The 23,018-nt window shown below is 32.6% G+C and overlaps 1 protein-coding gene across 5 annotated transcripts in view; it reads left to right on the top strand.

Moving 5' to 3' along the window:
• LOC144840149 (kinesin heavy chain-like) overlaps window positions 1-23,018 on the top strand; it is a 53,468-nt gene that overhangs the window by 5,065 nt on the left and 25,385 nt on the right. For all 5 annotated transcript variants that reach the window (XM_078695849.1, XM_078695848.1, XM_078695845.1 and 2 more), the window contains exons 2-14: window positions 424-511; window positions 4,716-4,789; window positions 5,186-5,290; window positions 6,529-6,577; window positions 8,709-8,852; window positions 11,996-12,120; window positions 12,262-12,366; window positions 12,616-12,764; window positions 16,651-16,799; window positions 17,628-17,782; window positions 18,824-19,099; window positions 19,198-19,347; window positions 22,195-22,383. In XM_078695849.1, the coding sequence (XP_078551975.1) occupies window positions 424-511; window positions 4,716-4,789; window positions 5,186-5,290; window positions 6,529-6,577; window positions 8,709-8,852; window positions 11,996-12,120; window positions 12,262-12,366; window positions 12,616-12,764; window positions 16,651-16,799; window positions 17,628-17,782; window positions 18,824-19,099; window positions 19,198-19,347; window positions 22,195-22,383 (1,758 nt within the window). The remainder of the gene's footprint in view (window positions 1-423; window positions 512-4,715; window positions 4,790-5,185; window positions 5,291-6,528; window positions 6,578-8,708; window positions 8,853-11,995; window positions 12,121-12,261; window positions 12,367-12,615; window positions 12,765-16,650; window positions 16,800-17,627; window positions 17,783-18,823; window positions 19,100-19,197; window positions 19,348-22,194; window positions 22,384-23,018) is intronic.

The following is a 23,018-nucleotide window of genomic DNA, read 5'->3' as shown; positions in this document are numbered from 1 at the left end:
TTTTGAAAAATTCCGGACGAGAAACGTATATTTTTATTATTTGGCCTAACAGCTCTTAAATATAGTTACCTACAGTAGTGGCCTGAACAGGCTTCCATAGATTTTAAATTAAAGGCTATGTAAAAGAGTCACTACACACTCCTAATATCATGCCAATACTATTCTCATGCGAGGCAAGTAAAAGATTTATTCAAGGCATCATTTACCATTTAAAAAAAGTTTCACAAAAGTGTGAGGCATCATTTTATCAATGTTGGTGTGATATTTATATTATCATGAATTGATCAATTCCTGACCAAGAAAAATAAATTAAGATGATCTGTAGACAAATCTGGGAGAAATTAAAGGAATTGTTTACCAAGGGAGTATTATTTTTGTATTAATCATATTGATTATCTGTTTAATGTACTTATTCTTACACAGGGAAAAAACTATATATACGATCATGTTTTTAAACCAAACGTCACCCAACAAGAAGTTTATGAAAAGGCAGCCAGTGCCATTGTTAAAGGTGGGTATACAATTCTTTAAAAATTGACAGTTGAAATTTTCAATTAACTTGCATTGGGATCAATAATAAACTGTGGATTGTACCACAAACAGAGTTGTGGACCGATAGACAGCGTATTAAGCTGTAATTGATGTGGCGAAGTTAATTTATGTTTAAATGGTATCTAGTTGGCTGGAAATTGACGCTCTAATAATTTGTATGGAGAGCACTAGAGATATATACAGTAGAACCTTCATTTTACGTACGAAAGGCGTACATAAAACATAGAGTTCTAGGCCAGGTTAGGCCTAGCTAGATGTGAGGCCTAGCTGTGACGTCTAACTGTGTATTTTTTAATTGTATTTTCTATCAATAATAAAAACAGTCGCTTCTGTAGGGGAATGCATATGTGTGGCTTGTCTCATAGTCATGGCTTTGTAGTTTGTTGTTATATTGCATCCTCAATGTAAGAATATAACACACTAATAAATTAATAAAAATGATCATGTCATCGGTCATTCTATGTGTACGTAAAATCCAGGGAACGTAAAATCATTTACAGTAAAACATATATTTTACGAACATTCAGTTTACGAATTGTCGATTTTTTACGAATGGGTTATGACATTGATGATGTCACTAAAAACGTAAAAATGTTGATTTTAAAAAGTAATAAAGCTCACTATTCTTGACAAAAATAAAGTATAATTCCTATCATTCCTACTGCCTGCTTCATCGCTCTCTAGAGATTTGATAGTAGCCATGGATACATCAGCGCGATTAAAGTTTGATTGTTACAATATGCGTGTCTAGGAGAGCGATCGATGGTGTAACTGCATTCTTACTTAACATACTGTAGGTCCCTAGTACACTTTCTATACTACTGGAAATCACAATAATTATTATTTTTTAAAATGCCTCCGAAAATAAAAAGAAAACGTGCAAGCCTTGGCATCGACTAAAAGTGATTGAGTCTAGAGGGAGCTGTGACTCTTCAGTTTGGTTTGCCGAAATCTATGGTATATATTTTATTTGGAATAAAAGGGATGAACTTCATCAACATGTTTCGAAAGCTGATGCGCCAGGAAACTTCGAATAGATATCACCACAAAAAGACCAAAGTTTACAACAAAATTTGTTGATCCTTCCGTTTTTACTTTTGGAACGAAAAATTCTTTAATTGTACTAAATTTAGGCGCTTTTGGCAAAAGATGTTGTAGTCTATGAGAAGGGTTTTAGGTTTCTGAAAGTAGTCTTTGCACAGTCTAGTTCAATTTCATTTTCTGACGTTTCAAAAGAGAGATTTGGGACTGTTTAATTACGATAATTTCAGACACAATGGGGCCCACAATTAAACAGCTTCTGTGAAAGCAGTGTGAAAAAATTCTATCTAGTTCAAGGAATTATTATTATTATACTAACTAGGCTATAGACCGCAGTTTATTCCTGATTTTATTACAAAAACAAAAAGACTATTTGATCCTCCATCGGGTACTGGTACTGGTTCAAATAACCGTCTCACAGAGACATCTGGTAGCCATTGACTTGAAGTTGGCATTTGGATGTTTTGGATGTGTTACCAGAGGTGTGCGCGCATTATAGCAACTAATCGAATGTAATTTATATTATTGTATCAAATTCAGAAATAACCAAAACAGGATTGTGTTCAAACCATAAGCCGACCACCGCAAACAAAGACTGCGAGAAACATGTGGTTAATTCTTGCATGGAGTTCATTTCTGTACAGTTCATTTCTGTACAGTTCTGGGAACTCGAGGAGAAGTCGAGTGTTGAGTTTTGTCAACCAATCGCAGTGCGAAACATTGGTGATAGGAAAATGTTTTCTTCGCCAAACATCGTCTACTTTTACCGATATGCAGTTTCGCATTTTATAAATATTTTTTCCATTAGAAATCGGGACAATCACAATTAAATGGGGACAATCATAATTAAATCGGAATGGTTGAGAGGTATGGTAATGTACCTAATTATAAGCCAGGAACTAGCCTAGAATTAGTCTAAAAAAGAGCGGGCCTTCAAATTGAATCTCCTAATTTTGCGATATGGTTCTGCATTTGCATCGCAACTTGTGTTTATTGTGTAGCCATTGGTGATGCGATACTGGCGAACATATTCCCTGAAATGTAAAATGGACTCTCAAAGCTTTATTGAATTTGTAATAGTGCAATTTATACTTGTACTATTCCAATGTAATTTAATATACACAAAACAAAATATAGTCTCAATTTGCACATCCAAAGGTCAATAACTGTTGGTTACAATTTACATTATGATACTGATATTCTGTGTTTACATTTTAAGATAAGTTCAATAAACTTTGGTGTAACATCCATAATGTTGGCATTTTTTTCGAGAGCTAGCTAGCTATGAAAGTTTGTAGCCTCAATAAACAACTCTACGATATTCTTTGTGAATTAAGGTGTGAAAATTATTCTGCATAGCAATTTGTCCTCCCGTTAAGCTTCATTGCTTGTCAGATCCAAAAATTCAATGTTTGACTACAAAGCATAGTCCCCGCTGTACAGTTTACCTCTGCTACCTCCTACCATATTGAAAGGCTCTCTTTAACATTATGCAGAACCGTGAGTTCACCGAAAATATTATATTTTATCAGCATCAATCAGAACAATGTTGGGCCCAGATGACATTAAACAGATATTTTGCGGAATCGTGGAAGGAAGGTGGAGCAGAGAAGGCTTGAAACCCTTCGAGATCAACCATTTCCGAGATAATAATGCAATTATTTTGTCCAAAAAAAACGGAAATCTTTTCAATACACTGCTGTATTGCATTAATTAAATTATACAGAAAAAAAGAAACTATCTGTTACCGCGGATATGGACTTTTGGATCAAAGGTTTAATATAGCGGTTAGTTTGTGTATGATGAGATCTTTAAAGTCGGATTAACAGGTGACATCTTTGGAACTGACATGATCAGCGAGTGATTCCAAATGGATGGAACAACCGATAAACTAAGCATGTGGAAAAGGTACTGGCAAATATAGTCCTAACGTCTGCCAGCAGCATTATTCGATTTTGTCCTACGAAAAAGGTTTCTTACTTCATCTATGGATATCAAAGGGCTACTCTCAGAAACTAGATTCTTAAAAATCTCAGAGACCTATTCTCAAATTTGACTCATCAAACCTAGTATATGATTTATTATGGGCTTCTGCTTACTTCATCAACCCAAAGAGCATCTCAAAATTTAAAATTTATATTGTATTTTTATGGAGACAAAATAAATGAAATGAAATTATAGCGGTGAACAGACGATCGGGGCCAAGGACGATCGGGGACATCATATAGTTAAGACGATCAGGGACATCATATAGTGGTTCCTTCTTTGTGGAGCCTGCTGTTAATCAGTATTATCAAATATTATTATTATTAGTCATTCCACAATTCCATGTGTCCTGAAAATGTTTTTATCGTGTTAAAAAAAAATTATTTTGAATTTATTTTTACTCCATTTTAATTTGATATTTTTAACTGACGTTTTGCTTGTTTCAAGTTAGTCTGATCATTATTGTTAAAGGGCAACCTTTTATTTCTGAGAACAACCTTGACACCCTATTATCAACCCACAGTTATCATTTGGATAAACTTTCACATATTTACATGGGATGATCAAGTCTTCACACACAGAAATGAATACAAGAAGAAACAGATTCTGTCTGCAGAATGAATCCCAATCTGTTCAATGTGCTTAGAATGCCACAGTTTTATATGTATGTCTTGTGGTTCTTCAACTTCTGTTTATATACAGACATTAACTGGATCAGAAACACCAACAGCAGGGAGTTTATAAGACTTGTCTTAAAGACAAGATAGAAAAAAAGAACAATAAATAAATAAAGATTATAATAGCAAGGAACATGGAGCCTAGACCGAGAAAAATATATCGATTTAGTAAAGAGAAAAAAAGTGATAAATTATTAAACATAAGTGGCCCAGAATATTTAATGCTTTTGTAGTAGTTTAATTTGTTCTGTAATTCTATGCATTTTTTTTTATACGGTACTTTACTAATAAAAAACAAGTGAGATATTACATCATGTTGATGCTCTCGTTTTTGTAATGCTTCTCTATTTACAACATTTGTGTAAAACAAATTTAATTGGTAATTTGAACTATTCACCATGTTCTTAAATTTCTTAGTAATTTTCTTCCTATGATTTAATTGTCAATCTTTATTTTCAGATGTACTAGAGGGTTACAATGGTACTATATTTGCATATGGTCAAACATCAAGTGGTAAAACGCACACAATGGAGGTAATATAGATAGACTTTTGGTGGCCGGCTGGATGAGTTATATATAGTTATATTTATATCTATTTGGTGAAAATGTGCCAGATTCATAACAATAATAACATAATTATTTAAGAATTAACATTATACTAGCCATAGCAATCTTTTGTATTAAAACAGCTTCTATCAACTTTCAGACTTCTAGGGTTTTTTCAGTGAAATATCACATTTTAAATTATAAACCCATGCACATGCCAAAAGTTAACAATAATACTGCTTTCCATAAGTTATGTAATATTAAGCTTAACTTTAAACCGGTTTATAAATTATATTTTAGCAATGAATGAATGAATATAGAAATATTCAATGATGGTTGTAGGTAATTATAAAATAGAAATCTGTCATCTTTCAAATGTATAGGGTGTAATAAGTGAACCAAATTTAATGGGCATAATTCCAAGAATAGTGCAAGACATTTTCAACCACATTTATGCATTGGATGAGAACTTGGAATTTCATATAAAGGTATGAAAATATAGACATTATTTTTTATATTTTATTTTCATACTTTTCAAAGGCGACTTAAATTAATTATTTTAAATGACAAGAACATGTTCAGACATGTTTTCTATTGCATTATGATGTCACTAAAACATGTTTGGCAGACAATTTTTTTCTTTTTTTAGTCCCAAGGGTGGTAACTTCAACTGTAAATTCTTTTGACTGACCTTCCATCTGGCTTTGTTTGGAAGGCGTGTTGTGAAATGGTGCTCTAGCTTAGGAGCATTATTAGTTTATTGTCAAACACATTTGAACTGCGGCAAAAATCTGAACGCGTTTTTGTAATTAATAATTTACCGAAGGCATCTAACACACTCTCTAATTTGATGAATTAATAAAACAATCAAGGTCTTGTGTGTAAAACCTTTATATGTTTTGATTAACAGAAGCAACTATGCTTTCTCCTGAGATTTCACAAGGTTTGTGTATGTGTGCTTAACCAAGGTCCCAAGTTTTAAAAAACAAAATTTTGGGTAAACAATATAGGATGTGCTATAAGGATTTAAAATTATATAGAGGACGCTATATGAGCTAATATTCAGTTATACAGAAAATCTCAAGCGTACATCATCTGGGTAACCAAATTTACTAGGCCTACCTACCACCTGCCTATGTTCAGTAATAAACAATGGGTAATGTCAGACACCTTTCCAGCGTGGTATAGCCTAGCCACCTAACCCTACGATAATTTTGTTAAAAAAAGTACATTTTCTCCAATAAGTTCACTGTAATAGTGATGAAGTGTAAATATTCGATTTCCCGTGGTTTTGTTTAAATATGACATCCAGAGCTAAAGGCAATGGAAACTAATTTCTTCTGATCTATGGAAGGATAAATTTGGTCTATTGTAATTTTGTACAGTATTTTATCGGTTTCAAAATAAAAAGGCGTGTCAGTTGTTCGTAATTAGACCAAAATTCACATTGGGATTATTGATACATATTATGATGTACCCAGTTTGACAAACTTAAACATAATACTGTATACACATGATTTTGAACAGCACATACAGCATTTATACCGTAAAACCTTGTAAAGAAATCAATGTGCTTCTTTTTTTTTAGTACTCTTAGGTGGGCTTCGAGGTATTTAAATAGTCGGTGGCCGGGGTAAAATTCAAGGCCTGTATGTAACAAAAACATTGATGCTTTTGTTTAATATAATAATTAAGATTACAAAATTCTGGTTTATTTCTTTTACAGGTCTCATATTTTGAAATTTATCTAGATAGAATTAAAGATTTATTAGATGGTAAGTTAGTACTATTTGTTATATTTTATTATATATTAATGTACTTATTAATTGTATAAATTACAAATAACCAAAACATTTCTTAACAAAGTTACTTCAATGGATACTATTAAACATTACATTCAATGATTGTGGATGTAAACTCTTTATTAGGTGATCATTTAGAATAAAATGATCACCTATTGTTATTGTATAAAATCTTTATTATTATTTTTTTTTTTATTATTTTTTTTCTTTTTATTGTTTCTGTACACTATTTTGTGTAACAATTATCTCAAAAAGTTTAATGTCAATGATTACAAAAATTTCAGAATATCTTTCAAATAATACAACTTAATCCTAATAAGCTTTCCAGCGTGATCACTCATCCGTGACGACATTTATACCTCATTTTGCGAAATCACATTATCAATCATATCTCCATAATTCATTATCACATATTAATGAAATTCACTACACGTAAACTTCAGATCAAGGGTAAAAATATTAGCAAATAAAAACGCACGCGCACGTAGGTTCATGCGCGTGATATCGCGCGTTAAAAATTTAAAAAGCTCAAAATTAAGTTTTGATCAATTTAGAGCATGAATTAGGCCATTTGCGTGTTTCAAAAAATTACTGCGCAAAAATGCGTTTTTGCGCGCGCGATACTTAAAAAGCGTAAAAAATATGAATTTTTTTTACAAATCTCATTCTACTCACCATCCTTAGTACATTCACCAAATTTGAGTCAGTTCCGACTTAAAATAACGCTATACGAGCACGTTAAAAATGACAAAATGCGCACATTTATTTTACAAAAGTTCTGAAAATGGTGAAAAATAGGTCTTTTTTAAAATGAAAATAATTCTTCAGAATGCAAGATGACCCCCGATTTTTTTAACTTATTCTGGAAGCCATTGAGTTGTAGATATGAATTCATGTACACATTTTACGTACAAAATGTTTTGACGTCATCAAATGGCCACTTGAATTTAAAAATTAGGATTTGTTATCTTTTTGTGTAGATTATCACATTCAACAGAGCGCATCTTGGTTATGTGTGCTCGAATTTCGCACAACTTTCAGTATGTGCTTGCTTAATTAATTATCTTTATCATGAGTTGACACTATCTTCATTTTAATGACGTCATCATGCGTAAAAACTTGAATAACGTAGGCCGTGTAATTTCACCTTCGCAGTAAATTTGAATATCTTACAGCTCTTCAGAATTGAAGGTTACCTTGATGATTATAATTTATTATGAAAGCTGATGAAATGTAGATATTTATTCATATAAAAATTAAGCCTATCGGATGTTGTGACGTTAACATATGGCCAGTTGAAGTGAAAAAGTAGTTTTTTCATATTTTTCGTCAAAGTTATACACAATTCAAAGAGCGCGCACAGCGCTTCTACGTGCCAAATTGTTTTCCAAATCTTATATTTTTTTGCTCAATTAATTATCTTTCGAAATTGTCATCTTAAAGTTTAGTTTGATAACGTCATCATGCCAAAAAATTAGAACATGTGTCCCGCAATTTCACCTATGCTACACTGTATATAGATATACAGTATATACTGTACATATTGTATATGGCATATAGGCACAACTCAGCACTATAAGCATATAATAGGATGGCATACATCAACATTTTCCGATCGTATGTTAACGTACGTGCATGTTTAAAAAAAAATTAATTTCAGTAAAATGATAAAAATGATCACCTATAATTCGTCAAAGTGACGAATTAAATTCTAGTATTATGTTTAGTATTGTTAATTATATCCATTTCATAAACTTAACCTCTTATATTTCAAGATGAGTCATATATCTTAGAGGCAATAAAGGGATTTGTGTTATAGTTAATAATTATTCACACATTTGATTTCTATTATCACATCAAATTTTTCACCTGTTTAAAATTCTTTTGTTCTTACATGTTTTGTCTATTTAGAGTTAAAAAAGATTATACATACACTATAATGAGATTTATACATATAAATATTGAAAATAAATAATTAATTTATAGACAAGCTTAAATAATGATAATATAATAAAAATCATTTTTAAATGATGGAACATAATTTGGTGATTGTTAATGTTATGCAGAAAGTCAGTTTTGTTATTGTTGTGCATTTTTATTGTAGTTTCAAAGACCAACCTATCCGTTCATGAGGACAAAAACCGTGTACCTTATGTGAAAGGAGTCACTGAGCGCTTTGTATCCAGCCCAGATGAGGTTATGGAAGTGATTGATGAAGGAAAATCCAACAGACACATAGCAGTAACAAGTAACGTTCATTTGCTAATCTATATATTAATGCTACTAAAATGGTCGCGTAATTTTATGTATCTCCTCCGAAACTGCTGAATGGCACACTGATGTTTCTTGATGGGCCGCACACGATCGTATGTATCACTTTCCTGAATTTTAAGGATTAACACTAAAAAAAAGTGAAAAAATAACACTAATTTGACGTCTCAGCGGCCATGTTTCACTGTAGTTTTTTAATTGCATGTATCCTTGGAACATAATGTATTTCGTAAATCACGGTTAGCTCAGTGAGTAAAATGCTGTGTACATTTATATCAATGCTTATACAGTCGAGTTCGAATCCGATAAATGTAAAAATTATAAGTATCACCGCTTAACGCAACAAATAAAAACTAGACCACAATGTAATTAATTACAAAAGCTCCCATAACAAAATTGGAAAATATAAAAAAAAACCCATTGAAATAAAAAAAAAAATGTAAATGAATAAAAATAAACACACAACACCACAAATACTGTAAACAAATTATTTAAAAACAACAATTATCAATTTGTATGATTTAGGTCGTGTTTCTGCAGAAGGGTTTTCACCAGCATGTCATGAGAGGGGGTAGTTGGCTACTCCACCAGCCCACCCATTACATAATAAAATCGGGAAAAACATGCAGTTCATAAACAACCTTACAATGTTCTTTGTGAGGTTACAAGGTGTGCAAAATTAATGACTACATTTTGACTGACAGAGGACTAAGTTGTAAATTACTCGGAAGCATATATTATTATTTTTTAATCGTAATCGTTTTCTTGGTTCATGTTTTATATCTATTCGACAGCGAATATAAATAGAAATTTGCCACGGTAGAGGCATGATGGCAACATCAACCTCAATGAACTATCATGTAGGCCTACTTCTAAAAATAATATAGCGAACTAGTCGATCCAGAAACGATGCCAACAACAAGTTGTGGTACCCCAGCTTTTCCCTCACAGTTTTTTAGTCGCGTGGACGCGACTGTATAGTTCACTATGTCGGTCGGTTGGTCGGTCTGTCTGTCGGTCTGTCTGTCTGTCGGTCCGGTATCACTATGCGTTTTATCGCTTTCTGAACTTATCTTGATATCAGTTTAATCTAGCTAAGTCAATTTTTCACAGGAATCGATGTGGTTATGTTTTCACGATGCGCAATAAAAAATTACGCGGTCTACGCACGATTTAACGAAATCACGTTTGTAATCATATCTTCACAACCATGAATCACAATTAAATAAAATTTGGTACTCATAAATTTCAGGGCATAAATCATCATATGGCAATACAATTACGTGCGTAGCGCATGTAACGCATGCGTGCGCGCGCTTAAAATTTTCAAAATTTATTTTCGATGAAATAAGAGTACGTTTCAGGCAATTTTAAGCGTTTACAAATTTGCCATGACTGCGCAGATTTTTGCGCGCGCACTGCGCGTTAAATGTTGTTGCGCACTCTTTTTGCCCGATTTCTGTTTTCTTGACTTACTTAACTCGAAATTACGTTATACGAGCACGTCAAAAGTGACAGGCTATGCACGTGTAAATTAAAAAAATATAAATGTTTTTAAACATTTCAACATTTTTAAACATGTTCAGTAATTTCGGTCAGTATAGTTCACTATGTCGGTCGGTCGGTCTGTCTGTCGGTCCGGTATCACTATGCATTGTAGCACGCGACTTAATGGCTGTTGGCCTTGTTTTATATCGACTGCCTTTATCTTTTTTTCATACACACGCCAAGTCCACATTTATATATGCACCAGCATTGTTAATTTGCATAACACCTTCTATGTGACATACATCAAATGTGTAGGTTGTTGTCTTGTGTTGTTTTTATATTCATTCAAAATTTGTGATTAAAATAAAACATGACAGCATACAAGAATGTTTATTGTTAGGCCTGCAGACTCACCGGCCTGACAGATACCAGTCAGCACGGCTGAGCCACGTCAGGCCTCTCACTTGGCATATTGTACAGCCTGTCTGGATCAATTTTTTTTTACTTACCTGGCTTAGATTTGTTTTCATAATCATACAAGCCTAAAATCTTCAAAAATTATAATAATATTTATGATTAATTAGATGTTTTGCCCTACTCTGACGTAATTTGTACTTTATACTAAGTACATTTGAAAATGCTTCGCAAGAAGTTCTCAGGTGGGACTACAATTACAATCCTGTTGGTGCAGTACCCGCTGCTTACTTGGCATATTGTACAGCCTGTCTGGATCAATTTTTTTTTACTTACCTGGCTTAGATTTGTTTTCATAATCATACAAGCCTAAAATCTTCAAAAATTATAATAATATTTATGATTAATTAGATGTTTTGCCCTACTCTGACGTAATTTGTACTTTATACTAAGTACATTTGAAAATGCTTCGCAAGAAGTTCTCAGGTGGGACTACAATTACAATCCTGTTGGTGCAGTACCCGCTGCTTACTTGGACTCGAATCTAACCACTAGCCATCAGCGCAAGCTCGGTGGTCTAGAGGTATGAACGCCAGGCTAGTGATCTGGAGGTCCTACTTGCGAATTTTTTCGCAAGCATTCTCAAATGTACTTAGTATAAAGTACAAATTACGTCAGAGTAGGGCAAAACATCTAATTACTCAACTCCCTGAAGCAAAACTACAATTACAATATTTATGATTGAAATTATGAATATAAAGTATGTTCAAATTGAAAAAATTCATATTTACCAAAAAGTGTGGAAAAAATGGAAACCGTACACACAGTTTTTAACATACATTTTCAATTTTTTTTGTGGACAATTTTATATTTCACCGATAAAAAAACATTTTTCTTTTTTTATTTCACATCTCAAAATTGAAATATATCAATGAATTGAAAAGGACACTACATTCTAACAAATACAAACATTAAATGAATTAGTACAAGTAGTTCAAAAGTTAAATCATTGAAAAACTGCAGTTTTTTTAATCATTTTCAGGACATCCAGCCAAAATGTGCGCAAATGCTTTCCGACCAATAATTTTTAAAATAGGCTTTGTTGAGGCTCCAAAAAAGAACTTGTACAACTTGTACAGATTAGCCTCAAATGAGTTTTGATTTTATTTAAGTCCATTTGGAGCATTTACAAAAATTTCATAATTTGATTGATTACAGATATGAACGAACATAGTTCTCGTAGTCACAGTATCTTTCTCATCAATGTCAAACAAGAAAACCTGGAAACACAGCAAAAACTTAGTGGCAAACTTTACCTTGTAGATTTGGCTGGTAGTGAAAAGGTAAATATTAATATAATGTCAAAATGATATGTGATATGATATTTATATTATTAATTATCTACTTGAAATTACAAAATAAGCAACATTTATGGAGACTTGGTAATTGAAGAATTAAAATTAAACATCATGATTTTATTTTAGGTGAGCAAGACTGGTGCCGAAGGAGCAGTTTTAGAAGAAGCCAAAAATATTAACAAATCATTGTCAGCCCTTGGTAATGTTATATCATCACTAGCAGATGGCAAGGTCAGTTTTATTTGTTCGCTTTATTACTTTTTGCGGCAGTAGACGACTGTTACTCTCAGACAGATTATATGAATGTTTAGATTAGTGGGAGGTTTTGGAACTGATTTAGACCTACAGTAGCCTTACTTGAGAATTTATTACAGTGTACCTGAACTACACTAATGATCAGAAGCTACTTTGACTTGTTAGCTTTCCTTGTTAATGTATGCTCTTTTTTAAAAGACACTTGGCATTTATTTTCTTTTGCAGAAATCTCATATACCATACCGTGATAGTAAGATGACTCGAATTCTTCAGGAATCATTGGGAGGTAATGCCAGGACCACCATCATTATCTGCTGTTCTCCATCTTCCTACAATGAAACTGAAACTAAATCCACGCTTATGTTTGGACAAAGGTCAGTGGATTTTATTCATCCTATTGTATGCTGTACAGTACAGATAAAAACTACTGCACGTAGGTAACGTAGTCTACGTGTGGCGGTTGCGTGCCGTGATTTACAAAATGCGTAGGCTACGCGCAGCATTCGTTAAGAAAAAGAAGAAAATAGCAATTAAAAACTGCTCAAAGTCTAGGCTAGACGCGAAAAGTCTTAACTAGGCCTACTGACTGTACATTCACCATCGCCGGCCAGTAGTGTAAAGTGTTGCTCAATGGGAACAAAGTGAATTGATGACGAACCGTTATGACTACCTTCCATTATTAGTAGGCCTAAAATTACAAATTAATTAATACGTCCATATTTGATTTAAACAAAAAATATCCAGGCTTGAAACTGTACATCAAACTCCAATATTAGCTATTGTAACAACCTGCAGCAGAGGATCGGTGGAGGGTCAAGTTGTCTCAGGTTGTTTAGAACATCGTCACCAGCAAAGAGGAGGATCAGAGGACATAAAACATGTGCTTGCCTGATCTTGTTGTTTTGTTTTTTTAGTCATGCGCGATAATAAATTAGATAGTATTTAAATAAATGTTGTTTTAGTTATTTATGCAAGACTTTATTTAAAAGTTCACCTTCACTAAATTAAAAGTTAAAACAAAACATAAAAAGTACAGTTCAGAGAGAGTATCCATCCGCGGATCATACACACGTGGATATAAACACACTGGGCGAATGAATTACGAATGGAGTGGTCCGTCTCGATTTCCATTGGAACAAAAATAATATCGTACTTGTATTCTATTATTTTGACCTTTACAGTATTTAAACAGTCCATATTATCCCACAGTACTAAATAAGCATAATATTTCATTTAAACAGGCATGACGCAATTTTAAAACGAAACATCGTTCATTATATAGCCTAGTAAACAAACATAGTTCAGATAGTAGAGTAGTACTGGGCGATACACACACGTGGATAAACAGCAGCTACACAGCGAAAACTGAACTGTCGTATCGCGGAAATATCCTGATGTCACCTATACCATTTGAGAAATACTATTCACAAAGTGACATTATTTCACATTTTCACGCCATGTACATCGTATTTAACGCTTGTACACAGTATGGATTATCATACAGTACTACTACTAACTAGGCCTATAAGTACTAGCTAGGCGTACCACTTAATTAAAATTAAACTTTCGGTAAACCTACCTTTTTAGCTAGCTAGTTAGGCCTAGTTTGGGGCCATTTAACAGACAACGACCGCCGTCCTTAACGTACGTTGGCCGATAGATGTACACTTGTTCTTTCATAAAAATAAATGTCCCATTTTAACACAACACACAGTAATTAATACTAATATTAATACATTTATTATTACTTCACAGTAATTAACTCACATTTTAAATTTGATGAAAACTAGTATTCAAATTTGTTAACTAATCGGCCGTTCCAAGGCAAAACCACGTAACTCGCATTTTTGTCAATTTTGAGATTTTTACATTTGGGGAATTATTACAAATTTATGAACAACCTGTAAACATTTCAGGTTTCAGAGATTATTATTTTTAGAGATAGTACCACGTATCTTTAAGCAAAAAACAAATAATTCTGGTATTTTCCAAGGCAAAACAACATATCTACGAGATACGTTGTTCTGCCACGGAAATGCATACGATTTTCGTTTCAAATTCTCACAACCAGCTACAGTTACGTAATTCTGAGACAGAAACTGCTGATGCATGACAATATGCATAGCAACGATCGTAACTAAAAGTAAAAGATATTAAACAATACTAGCCCTATTAGGCTAGACAAATAATTTAATGTATTAAAATTTATTCTAAGAATTTATTCTAAGAATTTACTATATTTACGAAAAGGTTCAGGCAAGCTTGAAACTAGGCTAGGCTATTATTTTTGACAGACCTAGGCCTACCTAATCTAGCCTAGTACCCCAGCAGTACTGTCATTGGAACTAGGCTAGGCCTAGCTTACTAGTAGGATGGCCGTTTTTACATTGTTTGTACGTAGGCCTAGGCTATAACATAATAATGCAAATATTCCTAAATAGTAGATCCAAATGGCTAAGCCTAGCTTCAAATGCACTCTTTGTTAAGCCAACCTAGTTCGAAGGCAGCATTAAATTAGTGATCCCAGCCCTCCCTGTACAGAAAGAGTTTCAATCCATTGTTTTTAAAATCACAGTTACATTGTTTTGCCATGGAATGACCACAGTTACGTTGTTTTGCCACAGAATATCGCAGTTACGTTGTTTTGCCTCAGAAATGACTTTCATTCTGTGCACGACATTTCCAAGGCAAAACAACGTATCTGATAAAAGTGGTAATAACTTTTGATCAAATTGTTTAAATTATTTAACATTTTGTATTTAATAATAAATATTATTTATATATACTCATGCAAAATTTCACATCATTACGATAATTTGTTGCTGAAATGCAAACACTCAAACTTCAATTCAATTTTTCTCGAAAAGCAACATTTTGTAGTTACGTTGTTTTGCCTTGGAACGGCCGTAATTCCGTGTGTGGTGCAAGCAGCACAATACACAATAAACTGAACATTGGGATTTCCCCCTCCTAACTATATATCACTTCGTAGACTACACGTAGCATGTTAGCTTGCATAGATTACCCCATGCGAAACCTACGAAGTTGCCACGCGTCCAAAATGTAGTACACATGTTGCAGTATTTATTATCTGTACTGTAGATGAATGTTGATATCTGTCTGTTTATCCTTTCCGTCATCAATTATCTTGAAATTTAAGGCACCAGAATAAACCTGCTTCGAAAACAAAATAATATTTTTGTATACTTTTTGTAATACTAAACAATGATATTTTTTATGTTGTCTTCCATTTACATTTGTAAATCATATCACTCTATGATGGTTTTCACCATGCTGGTTGTTGGCAGGTGGAATTTCCAATTGGCATGAACAATCTACCTACTGTACAACATACAACTAACACCATTATTTAAATAGTTAATAAACTAATTAAATATTATTTAAAAAAAATATAGGGTATTGAATAACAGTTACTCACTTCCTAGATATGCTTTTGACAATAGATTATTTTCAGACAAAACTTTGAATTACATTTGTTATCATTACACTGCCTAATCCTGCAGTACCATCCAGAAAATCTACCTTTTTCAGTGGATTATATATTGAAAACAACATATGTAATCATTGGGCCAAACACTGTGAGAGTTTGTTTAACTGTGTGGATAACATGACTCATAAAACATTTGTAGAGGAGACTCTAGAATACTGTCCACCTGAGATTGGTATAAATGTCACTCCTGATCTTGTATTTAATTGCATTAATAAACTCTCTGTAGGGAAATCATCCGGACTTGGTTTGGATGGTGAACATCTTAAATATGCTAGTAAACGACTTAATATCTTATTGAGTATTTGCTTTAATGCTATGTCATGGTCATGTAACTAAAGATCTTGTTAAAGTTATTCTGTGATTGTTAAGAGTAAATATTTTTTTTTTATATTTCAATATTGTACAACGAGACAAGTTGGCGAAAAATGGAGCTTGAATTAAACTAAATGATAGCGAACAAAATAAATGCTTGGAGTTCGACAAGTGGACCTTTTAGTTGGACTTTTTACTTTGCCAAAATGATGATTTGATTATCTATTTTATCATATGTCTCAAAGTATTAAAACATTCGCATTTAGTTATCCAAAACAAAATATGTGTTTAATCTAAAATTTATATGATGTTTCTTTTAACTATGAAGACTTCTAACACTTTGATAGTGGTTAAAAATGTGGGGTTCTGAAATCCTGGTGAGAAACTATTGTTATTACTATCAATAGTCCATGAACCTTTTCCTGTTTATTTAATAGGGCAAAGACAATTAAGAATACAGTAACTGTTAACTTGGAACTGACTGCTGAAGAGTGGCGTGCACGTTATGAGAAAGAGAAAGAGAGGAACGCAACATTGAAAGCACGCCTAAATAAGCAAGAATTAGAACTTAAACGATGGAGAGCAGGTAATTGTTAATATAATTAAAGCCATCCTTCATTTGTTAGTTCATATACTTTATAGAAACATTGTAATCAAGCATGTTTATTTGCACATTGTTGTTATTTATTGTTAGTGTTTATTGATTACAGTTCTTGTCCCAAGAAACTTTCCTACAAAAGACCTGATTTTACTAAATAAAATAAACAGTAAAACAGACAGTATCAGTCAATTTTCGAAAGAATAAGTCGGTTGCTAACGATCAAACTCCTAATCCATTAAGATGTATTGTCCCCCTGAAAAAATAATTCTTAAAAATGTTTGGTTGAATATGCCATTATGATGTCACATAACAGTTACCCACTTTGACCAAAAATTGGATCCAAAAAAAATTATTTACCTGTAAAAATGTAATTTAAAGCAAAAACTGCCAGCCAATGGGTTTTTGGTTGAATTTAACCATTTATTTTGTTATTTTATAGGTGAAAACATTTTAAATGTATTAAAATTACAAAATTGCCTATTCAAAGTCTTGATTAAAATTAATCCTTATTTTTCATGTTTTTGGGGTACAATACATCTTTAAACATAGTCCAACCTCACAAACACTATTTCTTTTTATTAAAACATGTTATTAACTTTTATATTAAGGTGTCAGAGTAAAAAATGCTTGCAATAAATTTTTTGAAATCTCAATTTTTCAGACCAATCAAATCTTGGTTTGTGTATGCTGTATCTCATATTGCCTAAAGTTGTGCATAAATTTGATTTACCTTTTGTTTATTTTGCAAATTTGTTTTCCAATATTTTTAAAAGCCACCTTATTTAGTACATTGGTACCATCTTGACATTTTAGGCGATAATGTTCCTGAAGAAGAGAGAATTGACAACACTCCTGATGAGACGTTAAATATTGCCAAGCCAAAAACTCAAGTAGAAACCATATCTAATGAGGACCGAGAGAAATGGGAAACTGAACGGTCTGACTTTTATAAAATGTTAGACAGTAAGGTTAGTCAATATTTTTTAGAAAATAAAGTAAAAGCAACCACTCTTGACTTCCTTTTTCTTTTCTGAGGCTTTCATTTGAAAAATTTACAATTTGATTTATTTACTGTTAATTTGCATAACTAGATGGCATGATCGCTTCTCTCGCAGACCATCTAGGTGGTTCTCGAATGCACAGTGATTTCAGCATTAAAAAATCTGGCGATTTCAAATGTATGTACGGCTGGACTATAATACATTGTTGTTTACAGAAACGAATAAATAGACACGATGATTTATGTCAGCTAAAATTAGCACCCTGAAAATTACTCCCGCAGTTAGGTAGAGGGTGCTCCAGCTTTGAAAGTTGGGATCACTTTGTAGTACTAATTAGGATCCCATAAATAATCTGTGATGGGGAATACTTTACAGCTTTTGAATAGTATTTTATTCCTTTTGCCATAAAAAAAAACCCATAAAAAAAATAGACAACACGAGACATGAGTGATGATAAACAATCAACACATCAATCACATGAAAAAGGCTTCTAATGAAAGTAGCTTACTTTTCTGTAATTCTATGTGTTCATTGTCTTATTAAATAATGGGACTTGATACACTTTGTTGTTGAAAATTGTTTTACTTAGTGGAGCTGTCTTGGTGGTTGAAGTGCACTGGTGGATCCAGGATTTTGACATAAAGGGGCCCATTGCCTAAAAATGGCGAATTTTAGGTGTCCAAATGAAATTAGTGTCCTATCTTTTGCATTACAATTAGGAAAATTTAGGACTGGGCCCTCCTTGAAATGCTTTCCTTCCAATTCCTGGAAGGTCTGGGGACACCTAGTGTCAGGGTTCTTTCTTTCTTTTTCAACTCCACTGCCTAAGCCTCAAATGAGACTTTAGAAGCATGATCAATTATAAAATAGTTTACCAAATTCAAACATGAGTGGGATATTGAATCATTGATGCTCTTGTTTCAGGTTTTTTTTCCAAAAGTCTTTTTTTTGTGCAGATATATTGGCTTTGATATGAAATTATTTATGTTAATTTTTTATACCTTTTAGGATAGTGAAATAGATTCATCTAGCCAAATGATTGAAAGGCTTAAACAACAAATGCTAGAACAGGATGAGATGGTACAGGGATGTCGTCAAGACAATGAAAGTCTTCAGATGGAAATGCAACGTATTCAATCAGAGAATGAAGCAGCCAAAGAAGAAGTGAAAGAAGTGTTACAGGCATTGGAAGAGCTAGCCGTCAACTACGATGAGAAATCCAAGGAAGTTGAAGATAAACGAAAGACAAATGAACAGTTGAATGATGAACTAAATGAAAAATCGGTATGGACAGGAACTATTTCACACATTTTTATTTTGATAAATAAAAAATATTAAGAATCATTACATTTTTACAAGCCAAATATTAATTTTGTCAACAGACAGAGTTGAGTAGTACTTCAGATAAGTACCAGAAATTACAAGACATGGAACAGCATCAACGTAAGAGGGTAGCAGAGATGATGTCAAGCCTTCTAAAGGATCTTGGAGAGATTGGTGTCGCAGTTGGTGGCACTTCACTCGATGCCAAGGTTTGTTTATTTTTTTTTACATATTCCTTTATTAACTTCCAGATATTACATAGTAGTAGTTTTCTTAGATGAATATTTGTTTTAGTGCTATGATTTGGGATGTTTTTAAAAGGTACTATCTTCTGTTGTTGTTAATCTATAAAGTTTTGAAATGTTCTTTATTTTTCTAATTTGTTGCACTCTTCAATTTTGTGAAAATTTTGAACAAGCACTTTTGGAAAAAAATTAAAAGCACATAAATCCATGTGACAGCACAGTTAACCATGTGCATTGTAAAAATAGGAAGCTTCTTCAAAGCACATTAAACCCAGTGCGTTTAATAAATCATTGATTGGTCTACGATCAGTCACATCGTTGTATAGATTATTTAAATTTTGAGAGGTAACTTTTTTGGACCATGCCGTGGTTGAGACAACTGGGTAATTAAAAAATGCCCAGTAAAAAGTAAAACCCTTCTAATTATAGTTACACCTGTTAAATCACAGAATAAAATTGGAATAAATCAACAAATATTTATGAATGTAGTAGATAGAAGTACGGCATATACTAATTACAATGTTATGACATTTTAACATGAGGAAACATTTCATTTGAAATATCTTATTTATTCATAGTAAGTAAACAAATGTATTTGTTTCACAGTAAATAGTAAAGTGGCATTTTATGCGTACACCGCTAGGACGTTTTTATTTTGTTTAATTATTAATTAATACAAACCATTTGGAAACAATTTTCAGTAATAAAATGTATTTGTATGTTGTGTTTTATTTATATAACAGTGTACCCACACTCATAGTAAGACATTTTCACTTTAAATGGTGACGATCATCATCATTTGAAAATAACATAATTAAAGCCCACAAACGCAAATTAGTACTAGACATGAAACTCGTCACTTTGACGAGTTAGTTATCCGCACCACGACAAACGCCACGTGCACGTCATACGTTGGAATATTGCACACAGATAAAGATTATGGCATTATGACAAGAACTGAAGAATATGATATGCTGTTAGTGCTGAATTTTGTGTCATATAGTATATACATGCAAACAGTATAAGCTGTATACATATTACATACAGTGTAGAATAGGTGAAATTACGGGACCCGCCATTTATTCCAATTTTTAACATGGCGACGGTATCAAAATGAAACACTTAGATAGCAATTTCAGAAGGAAATTATCTCAGGAACAACATATTAACGTGTAGAAGAAATTTGAATACGTAAAATATAGATGCGCACCCTTTTAAATGTGATGAACTATTACGCAAAATATGAAAATACGACTTTTTTTATTCAACTGGCCATATGATGACGTCACAACATCCGATTGGCAAAATGTTTACATGAATTCGTATCTACAATCCAATAGCTTCCAGAAAACGTTTTAATCGTGATTATCACATTTTATTCTTACGAGCTATTACAGATTAAAATTTACTGTAAAGATGAAATTAATGACCCACGTAATTAAAATTTTTAGGCATGATGACGTCATAAAAATTTAAATATTTTTATCTCATGCTAAAGAAAGTTGATTGACCTACACAATATATAAATGTAGGAGAAAAAGGAATACAGATAAGCGCGATGCGCTCCATTGAATGTGATGAGCAATAACGAAAGAGACAAAAATCCTATATTTTACATTCGTGTGGCCATACGATGACGTCACAATGTTTTTTTAGCCTTATTGATGCATGATCCGATATCTACAACTCATCAACTTCTAGATTTTGTAATAAAAATAAACGGTTAACGGTTTACTTTAGAAACTATGACTGTTTAAAAAAAGACATAATTTTGACGATTTTTTAAGCTTTTTCATAAAAAACGCGCACGAATTGTCTAATTCAACGTGTTCGTATGGCGTTATTTAAACTGGAAAAGGTCTAAATTGTTTTCAAAATCACTGGGAAAGGCTTGAAAAATATAATTCAAGAGAAAAAAATATGTTTTTAACGCTATGTGCGCACCGCGCGCATAAAAAATTGCGCGCACGTGGGAATTTTTGACATGCTCAAAATGACAAGAAACGCGTAAAAAGTTGATTAGAAATTAATTTTGCGCATTTTGAAATTTTAAATGCGCGTGCGCGCGTAACTTCTTGTCAAACATGCCATTTTTAATCCGTAGAAAGTTTGCCCCTGATATGACTTAAATTTTGTCAAAGTGTCAATACTAAATGACTTTTGGTTTTTAATCTATGATCAATCATTGAAATTCATAAAATTGCGCATAAGTCACGTTGCGCAACTATGACGTCATTCAAAAATAGGAGGTGCACAACTTCACGTAAATGCCCATATGTTGTCAAAGTTATGAAATGTTATGTTTACACATTTTAGAGGAACGCGACTCACAAAAAGGAAGGAAGGAAAGAAGAATAATACAGAAAAAAAATATTGATCTCATACAATTACAAGGAGTTATCCGCTTGGTATACCAAGCGGATAACTAATTAGTATACAAAATAATGATTTGACACTAAAGGGCTATACATGTAGAATAATATATGTAGATGTCGGAGGCCGTGGATTGAAAACCTAAGCCACTTTCCAGATTTCCAGAAAAATTTAAAATGTAATCATAATAATGTAATTCACAAGGCTGTAATCTGTCTCTATGTTTGTATCTTAATGACCTTGATGAGTTTTTTTTTAGAGAAAATTAACAGGATTCAAGTAGACGATTTGAGCAGTTTGAACCTAAAAGATATGGATGACATATACTGCTGATTCACCATATAGATTTTAGCTTTTAGAACTTAAAGGTAAATTTGTCAAAAACCAAAGCAATGGTATTTATCACAGTTGCTAGACATTATCTCATTTCTATTTTAGATTAATGAAAATGCAGAAAAGGTTGATGAGGAATTCACAATGGCACGTTTGTATGTCAGCAGAATGAAATCGGAAGTAAAATCTTTAGCGAGTCGTTGTAAGACTTTAGAAACATCAACAGCCTCATTTTCAAAGAGAGTGGAAGAATCTGAATCAGAACTTGCAGAGTGCAAACTAACCATTGTACAGGTATGCTACAAAATGTCTTTACAACATATTATATTAATATTGGATTTTACAAGAAGAAAATTCTTGTCCTGTTAAACCCATGGACAAAACAAACAAGAAAACAATTTAAATTAAATAAAAAACACTCTTCTATATGAAAAAATAAATAGTTATATATAAATTCAAAGGCAAATTACTGAAAAAATAACAATGCTGTGGGTATCAGTGGCTGGATCTCAATAGAGATACAAAATAAAATAAGCAAAAAGCCTGAGTGGACTGGAATAAAAGAAATAAAAACTTTGCAACTTTTGTCGCTCCATTTGACATTGTGGTCTATTGCAATAACTCTGTAATCGAGTGATTAGCTGAATTAATATTTATTTATATAATCTTTCCATTTTATAACTTAGAAAAATCAAATTCATATACAATGATAAAAAGTACTTTTTGAATTCTTTACAAAGGGAAAAAAGAGATGAAGAGTCTAGAATGTAATTGATTTCCAGAAGCATAAATAAAATAAGAAAACCTTATACAAGGAATAGTTAATTGAAATGGTTTACCATTGAAATGTATGTACAGTACTTCTCAGGTTTTGACCATATATAATATGGATTTATTAAATGTTTTATACTAAACTACAATTAAACCCC

The sequence above is a fragment of the Antedon bifida genome, chromosome 4 (genome assembly GCF_963402885.1).
Source record: "Antedon bifida chromosome 4, ecAntBifi1.1, whole genome shotgun sequence".
NCBI classification, from domain to species: Eukaryota; Metazoa; Echinodermata; class Crinoidea; order Comatulida; family Antedonidae; genus Antedon; species Antedon bifida.
Note: the sequence above shows the minus strand (reverse complement) of the source record. Positions and strands in the feature narration are given on the sequence as shown.